General features: G+C 41.6%; 2 protein-coding genes across 4 annotated transcripts; both read left to right on the forward strand.

Annotated features, from left to right (window-relative positions):
• Positions 1–813: 813 nt before the first annotated feature.
• On the forward strand, positions 814–11,151 carry LOC136550629 (uncharacterized). 3 transcript variants are annotated; one of them, XM_066542265.1, is made up of 24 exons: positions 814–1,290; positions 1,433–1,542; positions 1,950–2,022; positions 2,118–2,179; positions 2,274–2,415; positions 2,881–3,099; positions 3,198–3,264; positions 3,567–3,972; positions 4,323–4,470; positions 4,549–4,709; positions 4,909–5,008; positions 5,137–5,211; positions 5,302–5,436; positions 5,688–5,780; positions 6,679–6,861; positions 6,945–7,049; positions 8,084–8,242; positions 8,621–8,665; positions 8,777–8,998; positions 9,770–9,876; positions 9,966–10,022; positions 10,130–10,214; positions 10,300–10,582; positions 10,665–11,151. In XM_066542265.1, exons 1-23 carry the CDS (start codon positions 1,150–1,152, stop codon positions 10,462–10,464), a joined length of 3,060 nt encoding a protein of 1,019 aa, XP_066398362.1. In that variant the 5' UTR covers positions 814–1,149; the 3' UTR covers positions 10,465–10,582; positions 10,665–11,151. The 3 variants fall into 3 exon arrangements, with proteins under 3 accessions (XP_066398362.1, XP_066398361.1, XP_066398364.1); XM_066542264.1 differs by having other exon boundaries at positions 10,300–10,564; XM_066542267.1 differs by lacking the exons at positions 814–1,290; positions 1,433–1,542; positions 1,950–2,022; positions 2,118–2,179; positions 2,274–2,415 and adding an exon at positions 2,550–2,662 and having other exon boundaries at positions 10,300–10,564.
• Positions 11,050–16,328, forward strand: LOC136549264 (pentatricopeptide repeat-containing protein At1g62914, mitochondrial-like). The gene is made up of 9 exons (XM_066540500.1): positions 11,050–11,076; positions 11,178–11,247; positions 11,371–11,429; positions 11,778–11,871; positions 12,104–14,107; positions 14,355–14,457; positions 14,575–14,645; positions 14,743–15,851; positions 16,075–16,328. The coding sequence occupies exons 1-5, from the start codon at positions 11,050–11,052 to the stop codon at positions 14,068–14,070; spliced, it is 2,217 nt and encodes a 738-aa protein (XP_066396597.1). The 3' UTR covers positions 14,071–14,107; positions 14,355–14,457; positions 14,575–14,645; positions 14,743–15,851; positions 16,075–16,328.
• The last annotated feature ends 130 nt before the right edge of the window (positions 16,329–16,458 follow it).

A 16,458-nucleotide genomic window follows, 5' to 3' on the forward strand; every position in this document is an offset into this window, starting at 1 on the left:
CTCTGATGAAAAAGTTCAGTTAGGACCGAAATGGAACTGAAATAATTGAAAGCCGAAATGCTTAATTCTAGATTTTTTTCAGAGCGGTCTGATTCTCATTTTCTAGTACCCGGATTTCAAGGAACCAAGTCAAAACTGAAGCCAAAAGACGAAATACCGGAGAAAGTTAAGAAAAGAGGGTCTAGCAGGCCGAGTGGTGGAGGCTGACCGATTTAGGCCCGTTGGCCAGCTGGGGTTAAAGAGGATCTTTTATTTTATTATTATTCTATAAAGGTTTTTGTTCATATTGATCTTAAAGGAGTTAAAAACTCACACATATAGATTCAATAGATTATTATATGAAATTCACAAATTATCGGATGAGCAGAATCGCGAGACAAACATGCGTGGCGCCAACGTCACGTTTGATTCAGACGTCAAAGCAGATCTCTGCCCGCTTTGCATAGGAAGACGAGAACCTCACAACCTCTTATTGTTGCCATGGACAGTATCATCACTCGGTTCATTACTTAAAACATATTCCGAGAGTTCATTAATCTAGGTGGTATACCATAATAATTTTACGAACCACTCATATATTTACTCTACATATTCGGTACTTAGATAAGAATAGAAGCCACCGAGGTAATGAAATTTGAATGTGTTCTATTGCAATATTTCTCATTTATTCCTTCGCAACAAAAAAACATGTCATTTGTTTCGAGTCAAACTATCTTTTATTATAAATAAAGTATGTTTATAATAAAGTACCATATTTATAATACAAAAGGGTATCATTACATTCGTCAAAATACTTTTATTTATAAATATATATATCTATCTGGTGTTTATAAATGTTCACAATTTCTCTATGACCAAACATAAATTATTTTGACTTGTACACGATAAAACTAAACTGAAAGAGTATTATTTATTTTATTTTTTAAATAAAAAGGGAAAAAATGAGTCCCTTTGGCCATCTGTTTGCGGCCGACTTGCAATTTCCTTTTTCTTCTACGATGCGAAGCAACACCCTCCGGAAGTCCAGTCCCGGACATCTTCTCCGATCATCCCGTACTGCCGCCGCCGCCGCCGACACCACCACCACCTCCTCTTGTCGCCGTCCCATCCACTGCCCCTTTCCCGCCCTGCCGTTTTGGGTGGTGCGAGATGGCGCTCTCCGCCAGCGATGTGCCCACCATGTACACCGTCCTCGTCAATTCGCTCAGCGCCGACGAGGCGGCGCGGCGCCCGGCGGAGGCAGCTCTCGCGCAGTGCGAGACCCGCCCGGGCTTCTGCTCCTGCCTCCTGGTAAGCCATTCCGCCTCTCCCTGCACTCTCACATCGCATCCTGGTTTCTTCTAGGGCTTGGCTTCTCGCCACCGGGTGTCCGATCTACGGGGCTGCTGCTTCAACTCCTACCGACCTATTTCTCTGGTTTCCTGCTTCGCAGGAGATCATCTCGGCGAGGGGATTGGCTTGTCGGGAGGATGTTCGCCTGCTCGCCACGGTGTATTTTAAGAACAGTATCAACCGCTACTGGCGGCATCGCCGCGATTCGTAGTGAGTCCCGATACCTCTTCCTTAATTCTAAGTGATTGATTGATTTCCGCCTCACCCCCCTTCTGAAAATCGTAGTAATATTGAAGCCTTGCAATTCTTTTGGGTGGCAGCATTTTTGATATTGTATATCACTTATATGTTTAATCCCATTGCCACTTCGGTTAGAGTCATTGCCAATTCGAGCTTACTAAATCATGGAGTACTACTAGCTGGTCTCAAGAGGAGCCCTGTCACCTCTTTGTGTAGTAAATAGTTCTTTAGATTTGTTGGTAATCCAAAAGCTGCACTTTTAACCGAAATTTCTGCTTGATAATTTGATGTTGCATAGCATAAATGGCACACTTCTTCAACTACATGTTAATAGTTTCTGACATCTCACTTACCAGATTAAAATTTCTTTGGTGCAGTGGAATTAGCAATGAGGAGAAGGACCACCTTCGGAAAAATCTTTTGCTAAACATGCGTGAGGAAAATAGCCAGGTGTGCACTATAAAATGCATCCAGTTTGAGTCATAGATGGTAGACACATATAATGCGTATTGACGAGGCTGTATTTTCTTAATGCTGTAATGTAGATTGCACTGCAGCTAGCTGTATTAATCTCCAAGATTGCACGCTTGGATTACCCAAAGGAGTGGTATGTATTTGCGAAACAACTACCATCAGCTATCTTGCACATAGTTCGATTTGCGATTCAAGGCTACAATGGTTCCTCACATCTTGTCATTCAGGCCAGACCTTCTCTCTGTATTGGCACAACAGCTGCAGTCCGCTGATGTTCTTGCTTCACATCGTGTGTTTATGGTCCTGTTTCGAACTCTAAAGGAGCTGTCAACTAAACGGCTTGCTGTGGATCAGAAGAATTATGCAGAGGTAATTTCATTTTTCATTTTATAGAAGCCACTTATCCATGTGTGTCCCTACTCAGTTGTGTTTGTGTTTTGTCCATTGATATTTTTGTTTCATTTTATAATATTGTTCTGACACTGACTTCATAATAGCTTGTTGCCAGTGCCCCATAATGCATGAGACACAACATAGCAAACTCATATTATTTCTGGTTTTTCTTATTTGATCACATCAAGGCATCTCAAGGGGTTCACAGGTGGATTGTCATAATGTGAGCTTTTCACTATTGTCAAGTTATTGAATTGATCGAGAAACATCCCTTCCGTATTCCATAGCATCTGCAATTGTGTCACCGTTCCATGAGATTGTGAATATGTGTTGGAAGTTTTTTTATGATAATATTCATTGTAATGAGATATTTACTTAAAAAGTAAAAAAATGTTCACAAACTAAGCAGCACATTCTTACACATCTTGTTTTCTTATGTAGATCACTGGCCACTTGTTTGAGTATACCTGGAACCTTTGGAAGAGTGATGTGCAGGCTATATTACAGAATCTTTCCATGCTCTCACAGAGGAATGACATAGATTCCATTTTGGAGCAATCCAATGACCTTGCTTTGATTTGCGACCGGTGGTTGCTCTGCTTAAAGATTGTCCGGCAACTAATTTTTTCAGGTTATGCTAGTGACTCAAGAACTGCACAGGTAATCATATTATCTCCTTTGCTCATAGTCTTGCTGCTACTGAATGTTCATAAGCTGTTCCAGAAGCAAGATCTGCAACTAGCTGTTTACCTTTGTAGGAGGTCTGGCAGGTCAGGGAAGTTTGTCCAACAGTTTTGACTGCCATTAGATCCCTTCTTCCATATTGTAAGTTAATATTTTACTTGTACATTGCCTCGAATGCCCTCTTTTACCTATGTAGTTTCACTTGGGCATTAATTCTAACACCCTGAAATTGCTCTGATTTTGCTTTGACTTCATCAAATTTAGGCATTAGTGCAGTACTGTTTTGTGATATTTTTTTTGCTTCATTATTAAATATATTACTTTGAAAATGCTATTGATTAGAAAACTCAAAGAGTGATATTGTAGTCATGTGTAAATATGCCCCGTTAACCACTTCTCTCTGATCACAAGTAAATTGTCTGTTGTTGTTCTTTACTCCACAGACGACTCCTTCAAAGACAAGCAAGCTAAACTATGGGACTTTGCAAAAAGAGCATGCACTAAGTTGATGAAAGTCCTCGTTACTCTACAAGGCAGACATCCATATTCTTTTGTTCACCAAACTGTGCTTCCTGCTACAGTTGACTTCTGTTTGAATATGATTACAAATCCTGAACAGACTGGCACAACTTTTGAGGAGTTTCTTATACAAAGCATGGTTTTGGTTAAATCAGTACTGGAGTGCAAAGAATACAGACCAAGTCCCACAGGACGTGTTATCAATGAAAATGCACAGCCTTTAAGTCTGGAGCAAAGGAAGAAAAACTTTGCAGCAGTGGCTAGTGACATGCTGAAGGCCGTTTTGTCTGGTGATCGAGTTGTGCTCCTTTGCAACATTTTAGTAAGGAGGTAGTATTTTGATTCCTTGGCAATCATATAATGAACCTTGTCAAGTTTAAGAGAAAAATACAACTTGTCTCTTGTTAACCGAGTAAAGTATGCATTAATACTGAACAAACTGGTGAGCACATCATTTGGCCAGCAACCTAGATTGCTGCACCAATGCATGCTTAATGAATCCATCTGTGTCTATTACCAATAGAACAGGCGCCATTGAATATCTTGTAATTTTTCTGGTATTCATATTACATCTACAATTCTACACACAGGGTGTTTTTTTCATTCGTAGCTCATTTTATATTTTTATTTAGGATTTTTCTGGCCTTCAGGTACCTTAGAAGTTTGCAATTCTTTTGCAGATACTTCATTTACACAGCAAAGGATTTGGAAGAGTGGTCAGAGAATCCTGAGTCCTTCCACCATGAGCAGAATTTGGTTCAGTGGACCGAGAAAAAACGGCCATGTGCTGAAGCCCTCTTCATTGTTATCTTCGAGAAGTACCGAGAGGTGTGCACATTTAATTTTTCATTGTGGCCGTGAGTCAATTGAATGCTTTAATGCTCACATGATCATGTGTCACTTCAGCTTCTAGCTCCAGTTGTTGTTTCTGTTCTTCGTGAAGCTATGGCTGTTTCTCCACCACAAGAAACAGATGTTACTGCTGGAATGCTTTTAAAGGATGCTGCCTATACAGCCGCCGGGCATGTTTATTATGAACTTTCGAACTACCTCAGTTTTAATGAATGGTAGGTTACTAAGTTTGTACCTTTATGAGTTCTTAATGAAAATGATATCAGTCTTTGTAGAGCCATTTGCAGACGCTCTTACATGTTTGTGTTTAAGCATCTTGTGTTGAGCATACTGACAAAGCATTATTGGGAAGTTGATGGTCATAGTGTGTTCTAAATGATTGCATTCCTATTCGTTTTTCTCTATTTTCTACAGGTTCCATGGATCTCTATCTATAGAAATTTCAAATCATCACCCCAATATGCGTATCATTCGTAGAAAAATTGCATTGCTACTTGGGCAATGGATTTCTGAGGTACGTTTTCTCTAATATGAATATGATATGATTTCAGAAAACCATATATGATATAGTTTACTTTCTGCACAGCGTCTAGGCTTAGTGGTTTACTTTATATTTGGGCTCCAACATTTGTTGCTCTGTAGATCAAGGGCGACACTCGGAAATTGGTCTACCGCGCTTTGGTTGGATTGCTGCAGGATAATGACATAGCCGTTAGGGTATGTTCTACCTCTGCAATTCCTTGGCATTATGAGTGTATAGTTGTACCTACTTGTTTTAATTGTTTGTTCATTATGTTCAACTTTCAGCTAGCAGCATGCTCTTCTCTGTGTTATCTTTTCCAAGAATCTTGCTTTTCTGAAGTAGATTTGTTTGAGTGTCTTCCTACATGTTGGACAATGAGTTTCAAGTTGATAGAAGACGTCCAAGAATTTGATTCAAAGGTTTGTATCTCAAAAGCACAATTCCTGTTCTCCTTCAACTTCTTTTTAACCTGATTTCCCTGTATGCATTGGAACTTCATGTTGTGCTATTAGTCAATACCATGCCGAGTAAAAGTTAGTCAGGAAGCAATGAATGGTTACATTAGGCAGAATCTAGTTGGTAGCTTGTGTTACACACCAAATCTTGTACATCTAACTTTATGAATTTTCAGGTTTGTTCTCTCTCCTAATTTTTACCTATTTCTTTGTAGGTGCAAGTGTTGAACTTCATTTCAGTTCTTCTTGAACATGCGGGAGACAAGGTTATTCCATTTGCAAGTCAGCTATCACAATTTTTTCAGATGGTATGGCTCATAGATTTCTGTCTGATAAACTTTCTGTTTGCTGCTCTCTATTCATTTAGAATGTCCTTTGGGGAAAGCTGAGTTCGCATAGTGCTTCTGACATACCATCATTTGCTAAATGTTACACTAGAAGGGTCAAAGGGAGATAAAATGCCAACTTTCTCTGGCAATATGCTTTATTCAGGTTTTGTGTCACAGTTTCAACATCTATTGCTGACTATCAGAGAAAACACATGAATATTACCGCGTCATGTTATATAGATTTGCCCTTGATAGTATCTGTTATCAAGTACTGCAAGGGAGCAAGTTCGTGTTTGCCCCCTTTTTTCACAAGAAATAGAATCACAATATCAAACTTTAGCGGGGGCTGGTTCAATGCTATCAAGGGCTACCTAAAGTTTTGAGAAAAGGGCTCAATACGTTGATCATTCTAGTAGCCTAGGAATTTGGAAACATAGGAACTCTTTTGTTTTTGAAGGAGCTACCCTGTGTCCAGGCTGTTCTGCACAAAGTGGGAGAGGAATGTACCCTTTGGTGCTCTGCTGGAGCGTCGGCTCTCAGCTAACTCCTCTCTAGGTTGTTCTCCCCGGGCCATCTCTCCTGAGGAGATATTTTTCTAGTCGAGGTTGTATTTTGTTTAAGTTTTATAATAGGTGCTAACGTAATGTAAGGGGTTGGGTCTTGGAGAGGCCTCTTGATATCTCCTTGTACTATTTTTTCTTCTTAAATGAAATGACACGCAGCTTTCCTGCATTGTTCGAGGAAAAAAAAGCTTTGGTTAGGGCGAAAAGAACTTTGTTGAGGCCTTGCGGGACTTTATCAGTTCAATATTCAGCGGTGCTGATTTTCCTTTGTGGTTCAAATTATTTAGTTGCCTAATTTTGTTTTCCTTTTCCAGATATGGAATGAATCTGCGGGTGAAAGCTTGCTACAGATACAATTACTAACAGCACTTAGAACTTTTGTTTCTTCGCTTGGATTCCAGTCACCTCTTTCTTACCACATGCTTATTCCTATACTGCAAAGTGGTATCAATGTCGACAGCCCTGATGCTCTTAATCTTCTTGAGGACAGTGTTCTGGTAAGTGATTCTTAACCATGTTGGCATGAACACAAGCACACGTGCATGCACAAAATCTCTAATATTCAGAATTCATACTGCAGTTGTGGGAAGCAACCCTTTCAAATGCCCCTTCCATTGTACCTCAACTTCTGGATTTATTCCCTTACCTCGTGGGCATCATGAATAGAAGCTTTGACCATCTGGAGGTTAGAACTTACACCCCTAAAAAAAGAAAGGAAACCTCTCTTGGTTCAGAATAAGGCAGTGTGTGCAAGTAGTTCTATTCAGTGTGATTGGGTTCTTTTAGTGTGTATGTGGGCTTTCTGTCCCCCTCCCCTCTAAATATTTGTTGCTCCTTCTGTCCTAAAGTATAAGGTATCCAATATGGTAATCACAATATCTTAAGTGAGGGTTATGTGCGTCATTTTCTTTACCCCATAATATATCATAGTCCTAGAATTCATAGGATACCTTGTATTTCACGACGGAGTAGGATATTTGTTAGTCTACTTCACGGTTCAGAAAGATGTGAAATGGTGAATTGATTTTTTTTTTCTCATTTGTTAATGGTAACTTGAAGGGCGGGCCTGGTGCAAGCGGTAGAGTCTTACCGCCTGTGACCGGAAGGTCCCGGGTTTGAGTCGCGGTCTCCTCGCATTGCACAGGCGAGGGTAAGGCTTGCCACTGACACCCTTCCCCAGACCCCGCACAGAACGGGAGCTCTCTGCACTGGGTACGCCCTTTATTTGTTAATGGTAACTTGCTGGCAAGTAGATCAATTATCACCAATTTAGCCTTACCATTATGGTTATTTACATATTGCTCATTAACTGTGGTGCTGTTATATTTACTTATTTTGTTGATCTCATCTCGGCGTACTATCATCTGGAGGCGGCAAATGGTCCAGCTGCTGCTTATTCTACCAGCTATGTATTGCTGTTAGCTTTTAGTTTTTAGTTAGTTTGTTTTTTACCTCATATACATCCATGAAAGGACCAATTGAATTTTGGCACAAGACCAAAGTTCTTCATAATCATACGATATATTGTTCTGGTGAAAGTGGAACTTCTAAAAGCAACTTCTCCTAGCTGTTGCTGCAAATTGAGTGATATGCAGTTTTAGATTGCTCTTATTTGTATTTGTGCTATATTTGAGTTTATAAGTTTATTTTATTACATACCATATCTCCAGATTTGGAGATATTTATTTGCTTTGACTCTCAAATTAGATTATTTTGCAGGTCACAATGAAAATAATTGAGGATTACATAATTTTTGGTGGATCAGAATTTTTGAAAAGCCATGGTGCAAGCCTAGCTAACATCATTGATACTATTGTTGGAAATGTCAATGACAAAGGACTTCTCACTGCGCTTCCTATTGTTGATCTTCTTATTCAGGTTACAATACTTTGTCCTAGTGAAGCAACTCTACTTTCCCGAGTAACTTCTGGAGTTCTGGTGATGTTGGTTACTGTGAATTTGTTGGGACAAGTTGATGTGAGGGAACCTAGTTTTCTACCGTACTAAATTTGCTGTAACCATAATTTCATAGGCTAGAACTACAAGGAAACGGTTGGTCCTGAATATGCAGTGCTGTAGTTAAGGAGCCTTGTGCTGTGAAGAATTTCTATTCATTGACTTTTTATCTGCCCATCAGGTCATAAGGTCCTGTAATTGAATTGTCTAGACCTATATCTCCTTAAAAAAAAAACTTGTTGCAGTTAGCTTCCTTCTTTTGCTGAGATCTAAGTTTCTAATCAGAGCTTCTTGGTGCAGATCTTTCCTCTGGAAGCTCCACCATTTATATCCAGTGCTCTTCAGGTACTTATAAACTTGGTCATGTGTCTGGGGTGCTCCAATGACCCTCCATTTTTCATTACATTGTTTTTCCATTTCCATTGATCTAACTTGTGCGTTCATGACAACTTCTAGAAACTTACCTTCATATCATTGAGTCAAGATGATGGGCAAAACCCGTCTAGGACAACTGTCCGGGCATCCTCTGGGGCGATTCTTGCTAGGCTTCTGGTGATGAATACAAACTTTTCGGCACAACTATTATCAGAGCCTGCCCTTTTGGCAAGCATCCAACAAGCTGGGATTTCTGTGAACAATAATCTGCTTCTTTCTTTAGTTGATATGTGGATCGACAAGGTACTTCCTTCAGCACTGTTTGTTTCTTGGAAATTGGGCACCTTGTTCTAAAGATTATTTTTTCATGAGGTCGTTTTAAAGATTGGGATACCTACATTGTTCTAGTGGCTAATGTTCTGGGCTCTTTTGATCCCGCCATTTGACTTCAATATGTGTACAAGGCCCCGTTTGGATGCTCCTGGGGTTATAAGAATCCAGATAGTAGATAGTGATTTTGGATAGAAATAATCTAATCTGTTTAGATTCCCAGATTATACTCTGGATAGTGGATGCATTGTACAAGCTAAATGTCTAAAATTCCCTTGAGATGATTTTGTGGATAAAGTTGAAGCAAGGGCAAAATTGTCTTTTCCCACCCTCATATAGAAGGGATATTCGACTATAGCCTTGGATTTCTCAAACACATACCAGAATCCCCTAGAAGCCCTTTCGTTTGGATAGGATTCTGGTTTTTTTGGCCGGATTGTAAAATCCTCTCCGGATACAAACGAGCCCTAAATTATGCTGTGCATTGGATGTATCTAACCTGTTCTTGTTTCAACATATATCCTGACCTGATGATGCTGGGGTTATGGTTGTGTTGTCAATGAAACTTTTCTGTTCATACAAAACCGTGCTTGTGTCTATTCATACAATGATTGAATACTTGATATCAGCTCCACTTTAGTATTTTTGACGTGTTTTAGCTGTTGATATGCGAGTCTTGTAAATTCTGGAAGAGCTCAGTGGTTTTTGTGGTACTATTTTCACAAGCACTATGTCATTGGACAGGTAGATGATGCAAATGCTATACAGCAGAAGGAATATGCAATGGCGCTTTCTATAATTTTGACATTACAGGTACCTCAGGTCATTGACAAACTTGATGACATACTGAGGTAAGATGTTTCTTGGGCATTTAACTGAAACTGAAAGTCTGCCTTGTTGGTGGTTGGGACGTACTAATGAGTTATATGATTTAATGCAGTGTCTGCACTACTGTCATTATAGGAAGCCGTGAAGTAAAGACTGAGGACGATACTAGGTATCCTTTCGTCCTTCATTTTAATACGATTAAGGCTCTTTTATTTGTTGTTAAACCTTTGAGGCCTAGATTATTCTGTCAGCAACTCTTGATATAATTGTTTGCAGTGGCGATATCACAAGCTCTTCATGGATAGGCAACGATGGTTCAGGTTATTCCAATACTTCAAGCAAAGAGCTGAGAAAGCGCCAGGTATGGCATGCTTTACCTGTCTGTTCATTTCCAAATACATACAGGTTTGTAAGGGCACTGTTTCTGAAAGTTGTTTGTTGACTAGGTAAAGGATTCAGATCCAATCAAACAAGCATCACTAGAGAACGTGTTAAGAGAGAACTTAAAAGCATGTGCAGTTTTCCATGGGGATGAAGTATTCAATGCTGCCATTGGCAGGATCCATCCATCTGCGTTTGCTCAGCTGCAGCAGGCCCTGAATACTGCATAAGATGTGCATAGCTGCTACTTGATTGTTTGGTGATAAACTGATATTGAACCATTAGGTGGAGCAGGCATTGCTTCGTGAGGCACCATGAGCATATAGTGTGGTGGGTGATAGAAACACAGTACGACCTACCAAAGCCTTGAGTAGTTCAACAAAAGGCTGCATGCTGCGATGTATGTAACATGGTCCTTGCTTCTTTTCAGGTGCTGCCATTTGAAGCAGAGCGGCGATGTAGCGTACTGTTGAACACGGCATGAGTTTTTGATGACACAGCAGTGCAGAGTGCCTAAGCTACCTAGCGTATGAGCGTGTAGGGGTATTATGGATTGGTTGGTTATTTGTTCCTGAATTTTGTCTCAGGGCAGTGATTTTCCGATGTCTGGGACCACCGACCGTGAGGTTTAGTTGGTGCCGAGATATGATTGGGGCTGGGTGATTGTTGTTCGGTGTGTTGTAGGAGAATTGGATTTGGTCGGTCGTGTGGATGGCCAGAGTTTTTATAGCTGTCCTTCCAAGATGACTGGCTCGAGGTCCTGGGTTCAGTTTGTTCATTCATACTTTTTTTCCCTCCTGGTAAAATCAGAAATCATGGCCAGGCAACCATCCTACTTACTGGTGACCCCGAGGTGGTTGTTTGAGAAGGACCTTGTCCTGTGAGAAATACAATCCTATGGTTGTCCTGGAATGCAATTTTGTTTTACGTTTATGTTCCGCAGGCTCCATGCTTTCATGCTCTTGTGTTGTGCCTAAGAATTAATGGTCGAGATGTTTGCATTGGATTTCCTGGTGACTAGCCTATTTTGGTTTGGTCATTCTTACATTTAGGGAGTGGTTGGTTAGTTTGGTTTCATGGGGAGTCTGGAGAAGACATGTACTCTACTTGTGAACAACTGCCTGCTCCATTATCAGGCTTGCTGATTGATCCGACGCTATATGCTACATCTTTTCTTGCTGAAATTAGTGCGTCTGTATACAGTGATTAGTCTGGGAGTATATGAGCGTTGTCGCTTGTCGGTCCCCAGATGTGTCCGCCTCACAGTGCCCTCGACGGTCGTGCGCGTTTTGTGTGCAGATCCTGTGCCATGATCTTCTTGGTCATGATGGCGGCGGCCAACTCTGCGGCACGGCACTGTTGCAATCGAATTGTAGCCATGTGAACCAGAAATGTCGACTGCAACTATGTGTCATTTGTGTATAAAGTGTTCACTGCAAGTACTCCCTCCATCCCATCTCATCTAAAGTCAAATATTTTCAACTTTAACCAAAATATATAAAGATAAATCGCTAAATGTATTTCATAATAAACTTATTTACAGATACAACTATTGGTAATGCTTCTTACAAACCTAGTCACCTTAGTTCGAGATGGAGAGAGTACTTTAGAATATGAAAGGCCAGGAAATACAAAAGGTGTGCAAATCCAAGGAATAATTTGTTGGTCATTTTTTACATTTGACTGACCCAAACCCAACTAGATTGGCATGGCAATGACAGCACACTTAAGGGCTTTTCTAAACTCATAGCTCCTGGAATATAAATGAAGCATGAGTTTTGTCTGATGTCCATCAAAATCTATCTAACCTTTTACTGTTTATTAGCTGGCCAGAGTTGCCAAACGGGTGTGCAAAGAAAAGCTGGTGAGCTGTAGCCTGTAGGAAGGGAAGGCCGGGTGCGCTCATCTCATCTCCACCACACCACACCACACACATCGCACGGCTCCAACATCAATCACCATTAATTACCAAAAGAGTAACCCCTCTCTCATCAATCACCATCGTCATCTCACTACCCAGAGAAACACAAACAAATCACAGCTCCCACCACGGCGCCGCCGCCACCTCCTGCCCCACCGCCACGGCGGCCGGTGCAACTCCCTTCGTCGCGACCATTGCGCGCGCAGCCGCCCTCCTCCCCACCGCTCGGCTCCTCCTGCGCGGGCGCGTGGCTTCCTCCTCCGCCGCCGCCGCCTTCGTCGTCCTTCCCTTCCCCTCCCCATCGTCCTCCGACGACTCCGACGACGCCAATACCCTCCCTCCCCCGCCCGTGGCGGAGCCGGAAGCAGCCTCCCCGCACCGCCATCCGCCTCCACAGCTGCAGCAGCTGGAGCGCGACTGCAACTTGGCAATGAAGGAGCTGGCGCGCGCGGGGGACGTCGACCAGGTCGTCCACCTCTTCTCCGACCTCATGCTCTCCGCCACAAGCGCCGGCGTCCCACCCAGCGTGCTCTGCTACAACACGCTCCTCAACGCGCTCGCGGAGGACGGCCGCGCGGTGGAGGCCCGCAGGGTGTTCGACGGAATGCTCGCGGCGGGCGTGGCGCCCAACGCGTCGTCCTTCAACATCCTCGTCAAGCTGTACGCGTGGCGGACCGCCGAGTTCCATCTCGCCTACGACGAGATCCACGCCATGCAGCGGCACGGGGTGGTGCCCGACGTCAGCACCTTCTCCGCGCTCGTCACGGGGCTGTGCCGGGCGGGGAAGCTTGACGAGGCCTGGGGCGTGCTCGATTGGATGCTGCAGGAAGGGTGCTGCCCCATGGTGCACACGTATACGCCCATCGTGCAGGGCTATTGTCGTCAGTGCCGTATTGAGGAGGCTACCAACCTGATTGGCTTCATGGAGGAGGCTGGTTGTCCTCCCAATGCGGTCACTTATAATGTTCTGATAAGGGCACTGTGTGACGATGCCAGATTCGATGAGGTCAAGCAGGTGTTAGCAGAGATTGAAACTAAGGGCCACAAGCCCAGTACGGTTACCTATAATATATACATGGATGCTCTTAGCAAGAAAGGCATGGCTAAGGAAGCACTCAAGCAGTTTGAAGTCTTGCAAGGTAAAGGGTTGCATCCCACAGCTTTTACTTTGAGCATCATTCTAAATTGCCTTTGCTGTAACTCAAGGTTTTCACAAGCCATTCCCATCTTGGAGAGGAGCACAGAGTTAAATTGGTGTGCTGCTGTTGTCGCTTACAACACTGTGATGAGCAGACTGTGTGACATGGGCAGATGGCCAGCTGTTCTGGAGCTCTTGGCAAACATGATCAAGAAATGTATCGTACCAAACTCACGCACGTTCAACATTTTTATCCATAGTCTTTGCATCGCTGAAAAGCTTTCTGTAGCCAAGAAATTGGTCTATAATCAAGGGTTTCCTGCAAATGTTGTGACATACAATACACTCATCCATTCATTTTACTTAAGTGGAGAGGCCTGTGAGGCGGAAAGCATGTTTGCGTACATGACAGAAGTAGCAAATATTGCTCCAGATGAAGTCACCTATACCATAATGGTTGATGGATTATGCAGACAAGGAAAATTTGATAAGGCTACTAATTGTTTTAAAGAGTCTCTCAAGGATAGACTGTCAAAGGATCTTCTTACTACCCTTCTAAACAGGCTTGCTCGCAGTGATAGAAATGGGAACATCCTTGTTACATTCCAAGAAATTGAAAGACAAGGCTTTGTCTGTGGTTACATGATATTTGAGGATACGGTTAGATCAATCTGTCAGGTTGGTTTTCGTCAGCACATAAAGATGTTTAATCTGCAATTTCTGCTGGATGGAATGTTGGGACCTGGCAAGGAAGTGTACCCAGTGCATAAGGGCTAAGGAAAGAGATAAATGATCGCAAGAAAGATGGCAACTGGTAATTATATCTTTCAAATTTGTCGTCAAATACATCTGACTAGTGCTAAGTGCTTCCAGATGGATTAACAACATTACACATTTCTATGAACAAATCTTAAATTGGAATAGTGGCTGGTGGGTGGTCATGATTTTGCCTTCAAAGTGCCTCAATTTTTTCCCATCATGAATTATTGTGTATACATTAGATTTAATTTGGAAATATTGGGTCTATCTAAATGCCAACCTTTTCTTGCTTACAATTGCAGATGAACTTCAGTTCACTCTCAGAGGTACAGCCAAGAATATACAATTACATTGTATGTGTCACAGTATCCAGAATGTGGGAGTTCAGAGGCAAAACAATGAAGAGTAATTCATCTATTATATAGCTTTAGCTATTCACAAACATAAACACAGCTGTAGTGGGACACTTAAATGATAACAGTCTGGCATTTCACTTACCAGATTAAAATTTCTTTGCTGCAGTGGAATTAGTAATGAGGAGGACCACCTTTGGGAAAAATCTTTTTCTAAACACACATGAGGAGAATAGCCAGGTATGCACTAGATAATATGCATCCAGTTTGAGTCATATGATGGTAAACACATGATGTGTATTGATGAGACTATATTTTCTAAATGCTGTAATTGTAGATTGCACAGCAGGTAGCTGTATTAATCTCCAATATTGCACGCTTGGATTATCCAAAAGAGTGGTATGTATTTATTATACAGGTACTATTAGCTGTGTTGCACATCATTCAATTGGCGATTTAAGGCTACAATGTTTCCACTTTCCACGCATCTTGTTTCTCAGACCAGACCTTCTCTCTGTATTTGCACAACTGCATCCTGCCAATGTTGTAGCTTCCCATCATGTCTTTATGGCTCTGTTTTAAACTCCGAAGTAGCTGCCGACTAAACGTTTTGCTGTGGCTCTGAAGAATTATGGAGATGTAATTTCATTCTATAGAAACCACTTATCCATGTGTGTCCCTACTCAGATGTGCTTGTGTTTTGTCTGTTGATATTTTTGTTTCTTTTTATTTTGGCCTGAGCCTGATTCCATACTGGCTTGTTGTCATTAGGCACATCGTAGAAAACTCATATTATTTCTGTATTTTCTTATTTGAGCACACGAAAGCATCTCAAGGGATTCACAGTTGCATTGTCATAATATGAGTGTTTCACTATTGTTAGGCTGTTCTTGAACTGATCAAGAAATATGCCTTCCATATTCCATAGCATCCATTTTTGCACCGTTCTCATGAAATGTGAATTTGTTCTGTTTGTTCTTGTAATCCTATTCACTGTAATCTGGTATTTGCTCAGACTAAGCAGCGTGTTCTTAGGCATATTGTTTTCTTGTGTAGATCACTGGCTACATGTTTAGGTGTACCTGGAACCTTAGGAAGAGCAATGTGCAGACTTTCTATGCTCTTGTAGCGGAATGATATAGATTCTTTTTTTGGAGCAATCAAATGACCTTATTTTAATCTGCAACTGATGGTTACTATGCTTAAAGATCGTTCGGCAGCTAAAAGTTTCAGGTTATGCTAGTGCCTCAAGAACTGTGCAGCTAAGCATATTATGATATTACCACTTCTGCTCATAGTCTCACACCCTCACTGCTACTGAATGTTCATAAGCTGTTCCAACACCAAGATTTGCAAGTAGCTGTGGGGGTCTGGCAGTGGCAGGCAAGGGAAGTTTGTCCACCAGTTTTGAGTCTTTTGACAGGCACCAAATCCCTCTTCCATATTGTAAGTTATATATTGTATACTCCTACTTGTTATATCTTCTCTTGACACGCGCCCTTTTTCCTTTGTAGTTTCACCTGGGCACTAATTCCAGTACCCAGAAATTTCTCTGATTATCCTGACTTATCAAATTTAGGCATTACTGTATTGTGATATTTTTTTATCGGTTTCCTTTGCTATTTGGCTTGGCTATTTAATCTACCCTTTCGATTGTTCTATTGGCCAGAAAACTCAGACCATTCCTTCAAAGACAAGCAAACTGAACTATATGGGACTTTGCAAAAAGCTCACGCACTAAGTTGATGGAAGTCTTTGTTGCTTTACAAGGCAGACATCCATATTGTTTTGTTCACCAAACTGTGCTTCCAGCTACAGTTGACCTCAGCCAGAAGATGATCACAAATCCTGAACGGACTGAGTACTTGTGAGGAGTTTCAACTGATCAATGAAAATGCACTGCCTTGAAGTCTGGAGCAAAGGTCGTTTTGCCTGGTGATCGAGTCGTGTTGCTTTTCAACATTTCTTGGCAAGCATATAATTCATGTCAAGCTTATAAGATTAAGATAAAATACTAGTTATCTCTTATTTACTGAAACGTTTGCAACTGCTG

This window comes from Miscanthus floridulus, chromosome 4, assembly GCF_019320115.1.
Source record: "Miscanthus floridulus cultivar M001 chromosome 4, ASM1932011v1, whole genome shotgun sequence".
Lineage (NCBI taxonomy): Eukaryota > Viridiplantae > Streptophyta > Magnoliopsida > Poales > Poaceae > Miscanthus > Miscanthus floridulus.